The sequence below is a fragment of the Etheostoma spectabile genome, chromosome 13, assembly GCF_008692095.1.
Source record: "Etheostoma spectabile isolate EspeVRDwgs_2016 chromosome 13, UIUC_Espe_1.0, whole genome shotgun sequence".
Classification (NCBI taxonomy): Eukaryota; Metazoa; Chordata; class Actinopteri; order Perciformes; family Percidae; genus Etheostoma; species Etheostoma spectabile.
The window spans coordinates 29,744,135-29,761,966 of record NC_045745.1 but is presented as its reverse complement, the minus strand read 5'-3'; the positions used below and the strand labels follow the sequence as shown (position 1 = coordinate 29,761,966).

The 17,832-nt window shown below is 40.3% G+C and overlaps 1 protein-coding gene across 2 annotated transcripts in view; it reads left to right on the top strand.

The window, feature by feature from the left end:
* gabrb4 (gamma-aminobutyric acid type A receptor subunit beta4) overlaps positions 1–17,832 on the top strand; it is a 64,110-nt gene that overhangs the window by 40,858 nt on the left and 5,420 nt on the right. Inside the window, exons 5-9 of one of the 2 annotated variants that reach the window (XM_032532707.1) lie at positions 7,714–7,796; positions 12,752–12,889; positions 14,763–14,915; positions 16,661–16,917; positions 17,550–17,639. In XM_032532707.1, coding sequence (XP_032388598.1) covers positions 7,714–7,796; positions 12,752–12,889; positions 14,763–14,915; positions 16,661–16,917; positions 17,550–17,639 — 721 coding nt within the window. The remainder of the gene's footprint in view (positions 1–7,713; positions 7,797–12,751; positions 12,890–14,762; positions 14,916–16,660; positions 16,918–17,549; positions 17,640–17,832) is intronic. The other variant, XM_032532708.1, reaches the window with a different exon arrangement.

The following is a 17,832-nucleotide window of genomic DNA, read 5'->3' as shown; positions in this document are numbered from 1 at the left end:
TTAGAGGAATACGTCAGGAGGTACCGCTCGGGCGTGCTTCAATAAAGGCCAATCAAATCACCCTCTGTCTTCCCCCTTCTGCTGCTGTTTAACGGCTACTGAGCTGAAACCCAATGACCTCATACATCCTAAGAGCAGTTGTAGATAACATGATGATGAAGTAAGAATGACCCATTTGTGTGAATGCTAATTTGGCATTAATCACTGAATTAATCTCTTTGTTTTAAATGTGTACTAGATGAAAAACGTCAGTAGTGGAGGAAGTTATTAGATCCTTTACTTAAGTAAAAGCACTCATACCACACTGTAAAAATACTTTTTAACAAGTAAAAGTGCTGCATTGAAAGTGTTACTTAAGTAAAAGTATGAAAGTATAGTATTAAAAGTACTCAAAGCAGACAAACTGTAATGGTGTGTAACGGTCTAATAATTTCAGCTGTACTTGTAGGCCGTAATATTGTTGGGTAGTATATTATACACAAGTGCAGTACCTGTGCAACGAGATTGAAGCAACCCCTTTACAGTGTCAACACAAAATATAAAAACCTGAAATATGAGTAGTGCAGAAGAAGAAGAAAAAAGAGAGGGGGGAACATGGTGCACAGTTCCTGAGAGCAACTAAATACATACTGTATATAAAATAGTAAGAAAGATAAAGGGTTTGTATACACATTACGCAAATAATATAGTTATTGGTGTATCAAAAGTCCTGTGTATTAAATATTGCACAGTAATGTGATTAAATGATTAAATATTAAATATTGCGCTGTAATGAAATTATTTCATTAACGTGCTTTGTGTGCCAAACTCGTATTAATGTAGTGGAAGTGAAAAGTACAATATTTCTCTCTGACATGTAGTGGAGAAAAGGTAGAAATTAACATGAAAAGAAAAGACTCAAGCAAAGTACAAGTACCTCAAATTTGTACTTAAGCAGAGTACTTGAGTAAATGTGCGTTACATTCCAGGTTCCTTTGGAGCCACAAAAGTACCAAGCAGGTACAAGCATAGTAAAAATGGACTTGTGCCAGAAGAAAATAGGATTACACCTGCATTTGCACCTCTATTGGCTTTATGCCTGCATAAAACAGAGGGATAAGACTGTTGCTAGGGACCCTAGCATTCTCCAACATCTCATCTTCAAGCATACTGCATCACCCACTGCAGTAATGGTAAAAGGCAGATGGCGTCAACCCCGTGCATCTGTCCTCCAGACCATTTTTTAAGCCATGTACGGTAATTAGAAGCAGTGCATAATATATGCCATGGAGATTTCAGCACCTTTACAAGCCTCCTGTAAGCATGCAATTAAATGGCTTTGAGATAATGTTTGACTTTGCCCATAGGGTTGTGTTGACATATAGATGTAGGGTAACACAATAGATGTAACTTTAACAGTACATGTTGCGTTCTCAGTTCCTCTCGAGTTTGATCGCCACAGGTTTTTGTTGTCTTAAATGCTTTTTCTTGTAAAGACCGCCTATTGGAGTGCTACTCTGGTGCCCAGTAGACTGCAAACTGTGGACAATCACATTACACACACTACTGCACCTAGCACTGCGCTCTCACCTATCCACTCGCTGTGAAATGTGCTGATACTGGTGTTTGTCTTTTTCTGAAACCATTATTTACCCTGATTCCTAGTGCTCGCATTGATTTTAATCTGAGCTGTGCTGATTTGGGTTGATTAACCACCTCTATTTTTGTATTCATTTGAAGTCCAAGCTCTACTTGGCCACATTTTCTGTTTTACCCACTGATCTCGTGTTGAGCGTTAAATGGTGCATTCTCTGTACTTTCAGTCTCTATTGTTTGGATCAATCATTTAGATTGCATCAATTATATTGATTTGATTTGATACACTTAGTCCATAGTTGTCCTTGTTGCTGAATCTTCCATATTTGAAAGCACTGGTAGTGATTTTTGTAGCAAACAGCACAGTAATCCGCGCTGCCTCATGGTCATTGTAGTATTTAGATCATGGCCCCCAGTCCTTCCAAGGTGACTGGCAGTGTTGGGGAGTAACTAGTTACATGGAACGGCGTTACGTAATTAAATTGCAAAATAAAGGTAACTGTAATCCGTTACTGTTCCTGGGAAAATAATGGGGAATTAAATTACAGTTATCCACAAAAATGGTTTACATTGGGGGTTACTTCTGAATATTTTCTGTATAAAGAGAGGCTATATGTTGAAGATTATTAATATTGTTGCTCGCATGTTTGTCATGTGCACATTGTCTTCTTTGGCCATTTCCAGCTATAGCCGTTGAGTAATGTTTGACGCCTGACGATTGGTTCTCCTGTCGTCTGACAGTTAAATTGCCTCTCAAGCTGTCATTAGAAAAGTAATTGAAATAGTTACTACTGTTACATTTTAAATAGAGTAACTTGTAATCATTAACCTTTTTACATTTCCAAAGCAACCTTCCCAACATGGGTGACTCGTACCTGTGGGTATGTGTGTTCTTGAGCCCCAGATTCTTCCCATTGTCCAATGAGCAGTGATGGAAAGAAACTAAGGAGTTTCCTGATGCTTTTAATTAAGTAAACAATCGGAGTACCACTGCCAATGATATGTAAATATAGTGGATTGGAGACCATAATTCATTTCCCCAAGGGTGGCCATGCATTGTGAGAATCAAACGATGGAGGATTGATGATGTACTGTAGGTCCAAAATTCAAATCAAATCTGGAAAACTGCCCCGAACCATGTCCCCTCGACTGAATATTTATTTTGCAAACCTTGCTTAAATTGCCATTTTTTGTATATTTGAGATATACTGTAGCTCGATTTCAAACTTTATTTTTATGTGAAGAGGAGGGAGGGGGACCGGTCTGAAGACTGCTGAGTGGTGCAGAAGAGCATTTGAGTGTTGCAAACAAACAAAGTCATTCCAAACATCAATAAAAGAAGTCTGTGTCAGTAGAAAGTGTCCAGCCCTGTGTGCATTTTAGAGCAGCTTTTGTCTAACTTGCCAGCGAGTTGAGAGGCTGAATCATTGATAGCGGACTGACAATCCAGTTTGGAAGTGCACCGGGTCCTCAGAGCATTGAGGGCTTTGTTGAGCTAAGCTTTTGCCAGATGGTGATTTCTCTCTTCCCATCTCGTGTTCCTCTGTTTATTAAACCATAATGTAGTACTAGGATCTTTTTTGGTAAGCAAGCTGCCTCACAGAGAGGGCTACAGGAGTAGACTGTGTAGGTGTCAAAACGATTGCTCATATATCTGAAAGCCTCACTGTCTGTAGTGCAGTAGTCTTGCACTGCCATACGTTCCTCCACGTCGCTGCGGCGGAGGGTCTGGCTAGTCCACAAAACATTCTGGGATGGGAGTAAAAAAGTGCTCTGAAATATTGGCATTTCTTTAAACCAATCACAATCGTTTTGGACGATTGTGATTGACGCAGGTGCGATGCCTCTGGAAGGAACTTGTTTGGGTGGTATGTAGGGAGGCGAGCTCTGGAATCAAAATGGCTGTGAAGCGTGTGAGGAGAATTTTACTCCAAAAAAAAAAAGATAAATATAATTGGATTGTCGGTTCTAGCTCGGAGGATGTTTCCTGAATTGACCAGAGTTTAGAAACGTAAATGAAATGTCGTCATTATAGACTAACTGTGCTGAGGCTCTGTGATCCACCTCCAGATTGCTTTTAGTTGTCACATAATGCTGGCACGATGCATGCAGGTTGGAAAAGCCAAGAGCGGCCTGTGGCCGGGTTGGATAAGTGGGTGGGGCAGGCTCACATGCGCTTGGAGGTTGTGCCTTGACGCAGAGGTCCAGGGTTCAGGTCCGACCTGAGACGATTTCCTGCATGTCTTCCCCCTTTCTCACCCAGCTGTCCTATCAAATAAAGGCAAAAAAAGAGTGGCCTGTAGGAATGAGTGGAATGCACCTTTAATTAGGAATTACAAGTTTACTTCCTCAGATTCTGTGCCTGCTAAAAAGCTATTGGTTTTGTTTTTTTGCATTGTTATGATATTGAAGTTACATTTGCAAAAATGTTTCTAAAACTCTTTATAATTTGTAGTCGTCTCATACCTCTTATTGAAACTGACAAAACGATACAAACCTTCTAACATTGCACATCATGTCAAAGTCTACAAAGTAAAGGGACTGCTGAGTGTGGGAGTGCTTCGCCTGCTCAGGTCTGAGTCTGCTGCTGACCGTCTCTGGTGGGACTGTAAGTTGCTGACCTACATCTGCTGACCTATCCAAATCCCAGGCCCTCGCCGTGAGCCGTCCCAACTCAAGGAGGATTCTCCCCCGACTTGTTAACTGTCACATATAAAGTCAATTTTTATTCGTCCGGTCTTTTAGATTTTTTTTTCCTTCTCTCTGCCAGTGGGTGAAGAAATCATTGCTGCTGCCAGGGTTTCACTGCTTCACTGTGCTACCGAGGGTATTGTCTTTTAAGAACAGTAACTGCGTCTTGACAGGGTATGTCTTCCTGTTTATGATCACGGAGGACACAGGAACGCATTACAGCTTTAGGTTTCAGGCAGCACATTTTAGTTGTCTCCGCTGCATACAATAAGATGCAACTTTGGCATACTTTTTTTTGTGATGTATTTTTGTTACCACTACTTCACTGTTTAGGACCAAGGCTGCCGATTTAATGTGTTAGAAGTTTATATAGTTCACTTTCATAAGACCTGGAGGTGCTGTACTTGAAATATTGAAAAAGAAGTGGTGTGGGTTTGCCTCCGCACAACTCTCACAGACCTTAGAAACAAAGAACAGAGATGCTCAGATTACAACACACTCAGGAGTATGGCTTTCATTTTTTCCTGTGTATGAATGAAGCCCTGCAACAATGGGTTGGGTGAAGAACGGGCCACGGCGAGTGACTCAGATTGCCACCTTGAAAATACACGTGCTCGAAGAAGAACCCACGTTAAATGAAAAACATTGTAATTTGCTATGTATGCCCTTGAAAAAGTCAAACCCATCTCTTTTTTATGCACTTTTGTTTTGGATAAAATAGTCAGAATCAATCTAAATGACAAAATGATATGCTTATTCTACATAAACTTTAAAAACTATAAATGAACTATTAAAAAAAACTACTCAATTTAATGAATCATTTCTTATTTTCTTTGGTATTTTTTGTCATATACAGATATGCAGTGATGATTGCTGTCTGGTATATTGATCCAATGGTTCAATGTCAAGTCTCCTTTTAATAGATAATACTATAATCTGACACATCTGCACCAAAACGTGTGTGTGTGTGTGTGTGTGTGTGTGTGTGTGTGTGTGTGTGTATGTATGTGTGTGTGTGTGTGTGTGTGTGTCAACTACCTTATGCCACTGAGAAACATTGAAAAGACGTACCTGTAGCTTTTTTTCCAAACTCTTTTGCCTGGACAGTAATGATTCCCAAGTGACCTTTCTTATTCATGTAATTAGGCATGATGTGATCTCCTCCCAGTGTGTGTCAGTAGTAGCCCTGCTGTACACTCGGAGGCAGCAGGGAGGTGCAGTACAGTAGAGCTGAACAGAATGCAGCTTAATGCTTGTGCAGCAGAATGCAGCTCGGTGTCATTGTGAATAATAAGTATACCTGTCACACATTTTGTTTATGTGTTATTTTGTTTACCCTATTGTTGCCTCCTGCTATCATGGACCCGGAGGCCCCACATGCTTGTGTGTTAATCTGACCCAATCATATTTAGCAGAACATATTTTGTTTTCCAATTACCCGTCGACAGCACTCTCATCACCTCACCGTGACTAATTTAGAAACCCGGTGTTCAAACAATATATTTCCAATGCAAACGGCTTATTATCTACTGTATTAATAATTTTAGGTACTACAGATTGTGCACATTGCTTACTGCATCCATGGACAACCACAGACTGTAGCAGCATTGGTGGCTTGGAATTAAACAGGGGCGATTCTAGGATGAGACCTTTAGGAGGGCTCAGCCCTGAATGAGAATGTGACACGCATACAGTGCTTTCTTCTCTACCAACGTTACACTTCCCAACTGCACTCCTGCTCTCCCTCTGACACATCAGATAGAGACTCAGCCAATAAGCCGGAGTGTGGCACAACAGCCTCCGATTGGCCCACACCGGGTTACTGGTGCATAGCATCAGCAACAGCGACACAGGATATTAAACCTGTTTCAAGCTCGTTGAACTTGTCATTTTTTGTCTTATGTCACTAAGAGACAGACAAGTTTGCAAACTCTAAATTGAAGCACTAAAATTCTTGTTTTTTTAATTTAACCCTCATGTTGTCCTTGGGTCAAATTGACCGGTTTTCCTATATCAATGTTCTTTTTAATTACCCAAAATAACATGATTGACTCCATACAGTGCTTTTTGGCAAGTACAAATCTCTACTTTCATTACTTTTGGGGTATCTTATTCAAATATTATAGCATTTGCAGAAAAAACATTGAAGTGGTTTTGAAATGGTATTGATTAAAATTTTCCAGTCTGTGATTATCCATTAACATACTTTCCTTTGATTTTAGTCTACATAATTGCTAATTTCTGCTTTGCTAACTCAAAGATTAGATATAATTTCCTATAAATGACTTTTATGGACCATAAATTCCAAAAATAACTGTAAAACTAAAGTTCATAAGTTAGTGTTACCTAGCGTTGAAAACGTCAAAAAAAGTGACAAACATTGGAAAAAAAAGTCAAAAGTTTTGAAAAAAGGGACTAAAACGTAAGAAAAAGTTAAAAACAACGATAAAAAGCGTCAACAAAAGTGTTGATTTTCAAGGGTTCAAGGGTTAAAAAACTATATACATGAATATAATTTTTTTTAATAAAAGGTCTAAATAAAGGGTCTAAAATTGCCAATGGACTTAAACGTGATTGATAATGTATTCAAAATGTGAAACGTGCTTTAAAGGGTAAAACGTGATCTTACTCTCCACTCTCTGTGTTGGAAGCCACCAGCATGTTCACAGGGGAAAGAGCTGGTGGCTTCTGACACTGAGATGATGAGCTGAAAATTAATTTTTCTATTTCATTTACACAGGAGGGCAGTAAGCGAATGAAAGCTAGTATGATGAACACATAGCAGCTGGTATGAACAGCAGAAATGTAATCACTAAAATGAGCTGCAGCGGTGAATATTTCATTGAAATGCCAAAGACCCCTACATGTGTAATTTGTAGCCAAAGCTGTTTTTTCCTGGGCCACTGGATTTATTGATATTAATAAACTGCTATGCATACACATTTTCTAAAGCTACCTGGCAGAAATGCACATCTTGGAACTAGCAATAAATAACATGCATTGACAAAACTGCAGATGCTGAGCAGTTAGTGATCCATACAAAAGGAAATACTTCTCCAGACTACTCACACAAACATATAGAATAAATCATATTTAAGAGTTTCTTGCAAAGGATGACAAATACTGTGGAAAATTCCCCCAAAACAAACTTTTCTTTGATAAAAAAAGAGCAATGCTTTAATGCCTCATGTACATAGGGAGAGTCTCCATCTCCCTGGACACTGAAGCATGGATGTGCTGCACAGTTACATACTTTTATACCCATTAAGATGCAGTGCAGCTCCAAAATAGTGACTCTGAAAAGTGGTGGACAAACTGGTGGCAACACGTTAAAGTTAATCTGTGACCTCACCTTTGTGGGAAAACATTACATACACTTGTATGTTGTGTCCGTGTGTACCCAGATCTTTAGAAAATCACTGTTCTGTTTCGGTTTGTTTCTCTTAGAATAACCACCACTGCTGCTTGCATGATGGACTTGAGGAGGTACCCTCTGGATGAACAGAACTGCACCCTGGAAATTGAAAGTTGTGAGTATAATTTGACTTTATCTCTCACAAGAAAGACCCTTGAAATGCTTATATTATGCTTTTTTTGGCTTTTCCACTTTCCTTTATTGTGTTATATATTTTATTTGTTCATGTTATAGGTTTACAAAGTGAAAAAGCCCCCCCCCCCCCAAAGGGAGCTCACTCCCCAACAGAAACACGTTCACAAACTGCTCCCAAAAAGCTCTATTGTAGTCCAGCCTTTACTTCTGTGACAATCATGCGTCACTTTGTAACCCATGTATAATGCTCACCTAGCTGCTACGTGGCACGCCCTCATACTCTGCTTCTGACGGCTAGTAGTCCTTACCTAGTACTGTCAGGGCACGCCCTCATACTCGGCTTCTGACTGGCTAGTAGTCCTTACCTAGTACTGTCAGGGCACCCCCTCATACTCTGCTTCTGACGTCCAGTAGTCCTAACCTAGGTACTGTCAGGGCACGCCCTCATACTCTGCTTCTGACTGCTAGTAGTCCTTCCCTATTACTGTCGGGCACGCCCTCATACTCTGCTTCTGACTGGCTAGTAGTCCTTACCTAGTAGACTGTCAGGGCACCCCTCATACTCTGCTTCTGACTGGCTAGTAGTCCTTACTTAGCTACTGTCAGGACACGCCCTCATACTCTGCTCCTGACTGGCTATAGTCTTACCTAGGTACTGTCAGGACACGGCCTCATACTCTGCTCCTGACTGGCTATAGTCCTTTCCTAGGTCTGTCGGGCACGCCCTCATACTCGCTCCTTTCTGGCTATAGTTGTTACGGTACGGCAGGGTGGAGGACCCAAACGCAGAGAACCAGGAGGCAGGCAAGAGCAGGTACAAACGGTTTATGTAAACAGTACAGGACAACTGGGAACAGGCAAGGTCCAAAAACCAGGGAATCCAAACCGGAAAATCCAAAAACACAAAGGGCAAGAGTCCAAACCAGGTCCAGGGGAAATAAAGGTCCAAAAGACAGGAAACAACCCAGGGAACAACTCACAGGAATGCAGGCAGAACAGCTGGAACGTAGACACAGACTTCTTCACAAGACACAACAGGAAGCTAACTACCAAAATAAAGCGGAAAGTAGAACAAACAGGCAGCAGGGGAGCAAGACAGGCCAGTACACAGGACCACAGAGAAAACAGACAAAAAAAACAAGGAGCCAAAGGGAAACAACACCCAAACAAAACCCCAACACCACACAGTAGTCCTTTCCTAGTACTGTCAGGGCCCTCATACTCTGCTTCTGACTGGCTAGTAGTCCTTACCTAGATACTGTCAGGGCCCTCATACTCTGCTTCTGTCTGGCTATTAGTCCTTACCTAGATACTGTCAGGGCATGCCCTCATACTCTGCTTCTGACTGGCTAGTAGTCCTTACCTAGATACTGTCAGGGCATGCCCTCATACTCTGCTTCTGACTGGCTAGCAGTCCTTACCTAGGCACTGTCAGGACCCTCATACTCTGCTTCTGACTGGCTAGCAGTCCTTACCTAGCTACTGTCAGGACCCTCATACTCTGCTTCTGACTGGCTAGCAGTCCTTACCTAGCTACTGTCAGGGCACGCCCTCATACTCTGCTTCTGACTGGCTAGTAGTCCTTACCTAGGTACTGTCAGGGCCCTCATACTCTGCTTCTGTCTGGCTATTAGTCCTTACCTAGATACTGTCAGGGCACGCCCTCATACTCTGCTTCTGACTGGCTAGCAGTCCTTACCTACATACTGTCAGGTCACGCCCTCATACTCTGCTTCTGACTGGCTAGTAGTCCTTACCTACATACTGTCAGGGCATGCCCTCATACTCTGCTTCTGACTGGCTAGCAGTCCTTACCTAGGTACTGTCAGGACCCTCATACTCTGCTTCTGACTGGCTAAATGTCCTTACCTAGGTACTGTCAGGGCACGCCCTCATACTCTGCTTCTGACTGGCTAGTAGTCCTTACCTAGTTACTGTCAGGACCCTCATACTCTGCTTCTGACTGGCTAGTAGTCCTTACCTACATACTGTCAGGCGCCCTCATACTCTGCTTCTGACTGGCTAGCAGTCCTTACCTAGGTACTGTCAGGACCCTCATACTCTGCTTCTGACTGGCTAGTAGTCCTTACCTAGGTACTGTCAGGGCACGCCCTCATACTCTGCTTCTGACTGGCTAGTAGTCCTTACCTAGCTACCGTGCATGTGCGACTACCATCAAAGTTTGAACAGAAGTGTGATGTCTCACTCTGTAGCTACAACAGAGAGCTCAACACACAAGGTGAAAAGAGGAGCTGCAGCAATGTTCAGTACAACAACAATACAGTGTTTTTTGAAAATGGAACCATTTGAATTCAATACAATTGTGAACCTGAAATTGAGCATAATATGAGCACATTAACTTACAGCAACCATCAGAAGCAATACGCATGACTGCCACAAAGCTGTTTGTACTATCTTAAAAAAAAACATCATGTTACCTCTAAAAATGACATGTAATTTGACATGTTGTGTAAATAATTTGGGGCTGTTATTTGCCAATGTGTGCCATTTGTCAGATGTTTGACCTCTGCAGTTGATGACTGCCTTGAGAAATAGTGAAGAAATCACAGTGAATTGATTACTCTTCCGTCGGTTTGACAGATGGACAGAGCCACTGCTGGATCATTAATTGGTGAAGGAAACATGATAACATCAATATTAGCGACCTTGCATCCCCCGCAATATGGCTCTTAACCCCTAGTGTTGAGCAATGTCTGAAAAACGCACACACCCCATCCACAATAATCATTTAAATGAATTCCCTGCACACATAACTAGTAACTAATATGTAAGTAACAAGAAAGTAATAATTAATTATGGGTTAAGTGTTATTTAGTGCCTGATTAATCAGGAATGATTCACTAAGGACGTGGTCAATTTGTAAATAATAGATATCCAGATATAGTTCTCAAGTATAGTAAGTTATCATTATATAATGTTGTCACTAAAGGAATAGTTCAGCATTTTGGGAAATTGCTTTTTTGCAGAGAGTTAGAGGAAAACTACAAGACAAGACAGTCTGGATTAAACAAACGGTATATGGACAGAGCCAGGCTAGCTGCTTCCCCCTGTTTCCACTCTTTATGCTAAGCTAAGCTAACCGTCACCTGGCTTTAGCTTCATATTTTCCGAGCATGTTGTTATATTCAATTCAATCTTTTTAATTCTCTGCAGGAAAGCTTATTCTCAAATAAAATTTGGAAATCTCCAACTATTCCCAGAGTTATTCAGAAACTAGATGGTTAGCCCTTCTGTTCCTGATTTGTTCTGCACTTCTGCCCCGAGAGCCACGGGGGATCCATTACGGGTTGAGCAGTACTCCCCATGGCTAATAAACTGGCCTTTATGTGTGAAACTGATGGAGTTGCCCTTTCAGATCATAATGGGATGAAAAAAAGATATGGAACATTGTGACCTGGTAGCTTGACTCTTAAAATAGAATGTTGTCATTTGCACGTGTATCTGTGAAGTCATTAAGTATGTACATACACATCAGAGAAAATAAGACAACGTTGTGAAAACACATCATAATTGATGTTTCATGTCTTCCCCCCTCCTCCCCCCCAAATGCTTTAATTTAGACAATCAATATCCAGTTGAAAAAATGTACTAGTGGTGTAATTAAAAATTGTATTTGCTTGATCATTTTCATTGACCACTCCATCGATCAACCCACTTGCTCAGTACGGCAGATATTTGTGTTTTTTGTTTCTCAAGATAAAAGTGCTTAGTGTTTACCTTTGGGTAAATCAGTAAGCAATGAAATATGGATATGCCATGGGTTAAAGAGTTGCAAAAATATCTGCTGTTTGTGCTCAAGGAACGCTCTACACTAGTGGGAGTCATGCACATTTACCATCAGTTTGATTGATTAGGCAAGCAGTTGTTTCAATTTCATGGACAAAGTCACATTTCCTTACCCTATAACCTCAGAGGGAGATTTAATGGCAATGAATCCTGGTCCCTTAGTGAGTTTAATGCCATCCAGGTCTGGACGTGGGGTAGTAGAATGTGAAATGTTGTAACACTTCCCGAACTGAGAAATTGCTCTGCAGTGAATGCATATTGGCCTATTGACATAAATCTACTGCTGTGGTCACTTTCAATTGCACAGCCAGTTAAGGATGTGTGGGAGCGCCATACCAAGTGACACATGTTAATAAATATGCATGCAGCACGTAATGCATGCATTTATATAGCTCCATAGTAGTCTGGACAGTGGAGCATGGGATTGCACACTAAAAGAACCGACTGATTTAAGTCTTAGGTAGAAATGTTTTCCACTGAAGGAGTTTTTTGCCGTCTTTGGTGTTGCGTGGTCCTACTGGAGAAAACATTTCTCCTTAAACTCCATCTCTCCAACAGTCTGGCTACAATCCGTAATGCATCCTAAGGATTAATATAATAAAACTGTGATGTCTTGTTGAAAAATTAGTTAACATGATTGACCCATCTTTAGCACTTGGTATGCGTTTTTTAAGCCCAAAAAATAAAATCTCCATATACAGCATTTTTTTGGGAACCAGAGTTTGTGTTCTTCCAGGGAGTTAGCGACAGAAAAAAATCTTTTTAATGTTTTATTTTATTTAGTTTAGTTTTGGATGTCTTACTGAACAAAATGATGCAAATTAATAGGATGCAGTCCCAGTTTCTTGCAAGGCAGTGACCTGCAAAAGTCAACATAAAAAGACTGAATATTTTTTGAGGTTGCTTAGCTCTAAATGACTTTAATGAAAACATAAAGTAGATTAAAAAAAAATAAGTCGTTGATTTGTCAAAGCGACCTCCGCTCATTATCCAAACTCAGGAACAGACTGGAAATAGAAACATGGTTATGTTTAATGGCTGTTTCTTCACCACACTTAACACTCCACATGCCCCCCCCTCTCTCTCTCTCTCTTCTCTCTCCCTGAATTTGCCCTGACCTTGTCACAGATGGATATACCACAGATGACATCGTATTCTTCTGGCAAGGAGGAGACAGCGCCGTGACGGGCGTTGACAAGTTGGAGTTACCTCAGTTTTCCATTGTAGAACTCCGCTTGGTGTCCAGGGAGGTCAGGTTTACTACGGGTAAGGCTGTTGTAGAAAATGCTTCTAATTAGGCTGAAAGTGTCCACTGCATACACAAAAAGAGGCTTACATGCTTTATAAACACCTCTGGATCCATATCACCGCTGGGAGTTCTGCGAGTGGGGGCAACAGTAAATATGTCATTGTCACTGCAGGGAATATGATTATATTTGGGTCATGCAGGAAGATTGTAGGTGGCCGTTTCCACTTATTTTTTAAAATGTGCACTGACTTGCAAAAACAAAACAAAGCAAAGTGCAACTAAAGTACCAAACATTGAATCATGATAGCTACAAAACATGGACTGTACAGGAATCGTTTGTACTTCTTGGTACTTGGTATTTCTATTTGGTGCCACTTTCTACTTCAGAGTGACTGTTATTCGGCAGATTTTGTTTCACCATGAAACCAGGATAATTGTCTCCCTCTGTCTTAATGCTAAGCTAAGCTAAGCTAACTGTCTCTCTGCCTTTAGCTTTATATTTAGTGCACAGCAATGAGTGGTATTGATTTTCTCATTTAACTCTCAGCGAGAGGGTGAATACGTTTATTCCTTCATTTATTTTTTAGAATCTGATTAGTTCCTCCAGCACTGGCTGAAACGCATTGAGAGGATCACTCCACAAAATGTTACACAAGAATATCTGGATTTAAACTACAGTACAGTGTAGATGTTGCATTTTCTACAATTCAGTATGATAGTCTTTGGACATGTGTGTTAGGATGAGGTGACGGCATGCAGAATGCTATTGGTTCTTTATTTAAATCTTTGACCTGCTGTATAAAGATGTTCCATGGACTTTAGACAAGTTCAACAGTGAAAAAGTCCCCAAAACAAAAAACAAAAAGTGATGTGTTAGTAATAGAAAATTTGGAACAAGTTTCCAAAAGTCCAATTCAAGTGTAATTCTCATGTTGGAGTTTAATGAAACTTGTGAACATTTGTGGCCACCATTAATCTCGGATGTACTTGGGGGATCCAAGCCACTTGTCTCAGCTTTGATGAAGTATGCATGCTAAGGTATTGATTCATTAAAAGATTTACAGGAACCTGGAGATGATGAGGTCATTCATCATTGTATGTTCCCCATAGCAAATAGCCTTTTAGATTAAAAACCATCACGCTTATCTGAAGCCTTTTTATTCTTTGGTGACATATTGGAAATAAAACTGTAGACTGAATGCACAGAATGGAATTTAACTGTATTTGGAGCACTTTGTATTGTTTCCAACCTCGTAAATATCTAGTTATAGCTGAAGCTGAGGGATCCTGCCCTGATGTATATATTGCTGTTTGCATCAGCATAGCATTGTTGTGGTTGTTTGAATTAAAGTGCAGTCAAAAGACCAATTAATGTCTTGGCACAAGCAGCTGATATTTCCCTGCAAAACATTCAGAGGAATGAGTTACCACCTTGCAACCACATATACAGTATTTTCCTTCCTCTTTTAGTGTAAAGGCATGCGTTGCAATTATGCACCTCTGAAATGTCCTTTTGGTAATGTTTAGAGGGCAGAGAAAGTGCAAAAGAAAAGCAAAGCTGCTCTCTGTGACAATTCTCAGAGGGATGCTGGAGCTGCCTGCTGAGATAGGGGGTTGCAGAAAAATCTGCCGTGTTTGCGACTTTCTGCCATGTTTAATTGGAATCGAACTTGTCCCTGGAAAGGAATCCATCGCTTTGGGGAAATTAAGTGCTCCATCTGAACAAATGGAGAAATGACTACCCTGCGTGTTGTCAAAGTGCAGGCTTTGGAACTCTTAGCTTCTGCCAATGTTTCCCTACCTTCTCTTCTTTTTTTTCCCACTGATGTGTTTTCACTCTGCCCCGGCTCTTTTCTCAAACTATCACTCCATCTTATCTCCTTATTACAGGTTCATATCCAAGGCTTTCGCTGAGTTTCAGGATTAAGAGGAACATTGGATATTTCATCCTGCAAACATACATGCCCTCTATCTTGATCACCATCCTCTCCTGGGTCTCCTTCTGGATCAATTATGATGCCTCTGCAGCTCGGGTGGCCCTGGGTAAGACACAGCCACCGCTGCATTTAATAACTGTACCTTTTAAAATCCTGTGATTATCAGCGGAACTAACGGCATGTGGCTGTCTCATTGTTCAGTGTTGTTGGCTATTTACGCTCATGTGAAACTATCAACTTTATTCAAATCAAATCGTGACAGTAGACACGCTGATGTTCAAATATGATGTCCTTTTGTCCAAATATGGAGTCATATTTCAATCTGAAAGCACCAATTACATACTATAAGTAAGCCTGAGGGACATGCTTACCCACAATATAATACCTTAAATTACCTTGAATAAGTACACAGAATGTCACAATATCAATATCAGTTACCCTCTCACTACTTTTACTGATGCCGTTTAATACATTTACATTACATGTATGACAAAGAAGCTCTCAGATCACGGATCACTCATATTTATGACAAAAGATCCCACATATATGAGGAGTATTTACAGGCCTTCAACCCAATAAATCAGGCATCATTTTTACTGTTAATCATCTAACAAACTTGCACAAAAAATAATATGTGTATTAGATATTGGAGGCTTGATTTAAGTTGACAGATACAGTAAGTATAACATTGTTTTAACCAATTTTCTAAAATTGTTATTTATGCTAGTGTATGTTTAATATGTGTTCTCCAAATTAAAAGGCTAAGGCAGGAGGCTGCACTGAACTAAATTAAGTGTATGAAGTGCAACTTCTTTCTGTATTTGGCTTAATTGTCAAACAATACAAATATCTAGTGCTGGTACTCGATACCTTTAAGGTATTGACCGAAATACCCCAGTACCGAGTAGTATCAAAACTTCTCCAGTCAAACTTTCCTCTTTTTACTTATATCTAGAAAAAAAGAGTATTTGTATGGTTTTGCTCGCAGCCAATCACCGCAAGCATATTTTGACTTAATGCGACGTGTGATTGGCCCACTACCGCAGCAGCAAGTGGATGAGTGGCGGTGGCATTTTTCATAACTCAATGCTTCTAATTACATGATGGGTACCAAATGAAGAGGAAAAAAGGTATTTTGTTGGTATCTGTATTACTTCATGGGTACTGGTATCGGTACGATAGCCTGCCCTATGTACAGCGCCAAATACCTTATGGGAAGTGAGTTTCACAATGCTCCTGCATTATTCTGTTAAACTACAGCAGTGGTTGAATGTAACTAAGTACATTCACTCAAGAACTGCACTTATTGTAAGTACAATGTTGAGGCACTTGTACTTTACTTGAGTATTTCAAATTCCGTCTACTATATACTTCTACTGCACTACATTTCAGAGGCAAATAGCGTACTTCTTACATACTGCACTGCATTCATCTGACATCTTATTTACTACAGATTTAGATTTCCCATGCAAATTGTAAGATCATCCAACAAAATATGATGTTTTAGATGAAATAATATAGTGATAATTAGCTTCCTTTTACTGGCTACAGCATCACAATGCTGCTCATATGCCAAGGCATCAGTAGTACTAATCAAATAATATGGTGTATAACATGGAATATTACATTAGTGGCTGCTTTAACTTTTTTTATTTAATGTATATTTTGCTGGTTGTACTTTTACTTACAGATTTAGAATGCAGGACTTTTATTTTTAGCAGTGGCAGTATTTTTACTTGTCAGTGTAAACTATAAAGTGTGTGTACATGTGCATGTGTGAATGTCTAAAAAAGGGTAATCTTCAGTGTCTGACGGGGAATTCTTTGTTTCTGTGTGTGCTGCTGTACTCAGGTGTGACAACGGTGCTTACCATGACTACAATTAACACCCACCTTAGGGAGACTCTCCCAAAGATTCCGTATGTGAAAGCCATCGACGTCTACCTCATGGGCTGTTTTGTGTTTGTGTTCCTGGCCCTGCTCGAATATGCCTTTGTAAATTACGTGTTCTTTGGCCGGGGCCCTGCGCAACAGAAGAAAATCAATGAGAGGCTGAACAAAGCCAACAACGAGCGCACAAGATACGAAGAGAAGCGCCTGAGGGAACAGGTTTGCATCTTCATCTGCTACCTCGCTTTTACTCTCTGTGTCAGCCAAAGTTCAAGTACAAAACAGCTATGTTATGCACATAAGTTTCCTAGCCATAGTCATTTTATCCATAGACACATATGCAGTATTCCCTGAAGTAATCTTCCAGAAGCATACTGATGCCACCACAGCCCAATATGTATTCACCAACCATCATCCATTGCTTCTACCTCAAGCACTGACTGCTTTTTATCGAGCATAGACCTTTTCATTGAGATAGCGATTCATCTAGCTCAACAGTGCTGTAAACATTCTCATTTCCTATTTAGGTTGTCGTCTATGTTTATGCTGTAGGCTTCATTCATTCTCACTCTGCCGCCTTGTATTTGAACATACATTATTTTCCAGCTAAACTGGACAAAATATCAAAATGAGGCATTTTTAATTTGGCAATGGCAGATGCTGAAGTGGTCAGACTGAATGAAGCCCACCCTCCCTGTTTTTGTGTGTGAACTACTAAATGCTGTGCTTATTCAAGGTTTTTTACTGTTAACTTTATGTCGTATGCATTGTGTAATTTTGAGAAAATGTGCTTATTTGCCAGAATTTATAGCCGTTTTAATGTTCTCTTCATTTTTCTTTCACATTGCAAGGACTCCATTTCCGTGCCGTTTCAAACCAACACCTTCAGGTCATTTACACAGCGAAGAAATCTGTATCTCGAGGAACAAAGAAAAGTTGGGGTACATTTATTTAGAAATCATATCAGCTGTAGGCCAGCCCTCACAGTAAAGTCAGATCATTAAGGCTGTTCAAATTACTTGTGTCACTTTTTTGTAAGTGAAAAGTCACTAATAGATATCTGTATAAAGAAACTCTTTGTTGACTATTTCTGTGGCATGCAAGTTCCATATCATCCCTGCATTTTGACAGCTT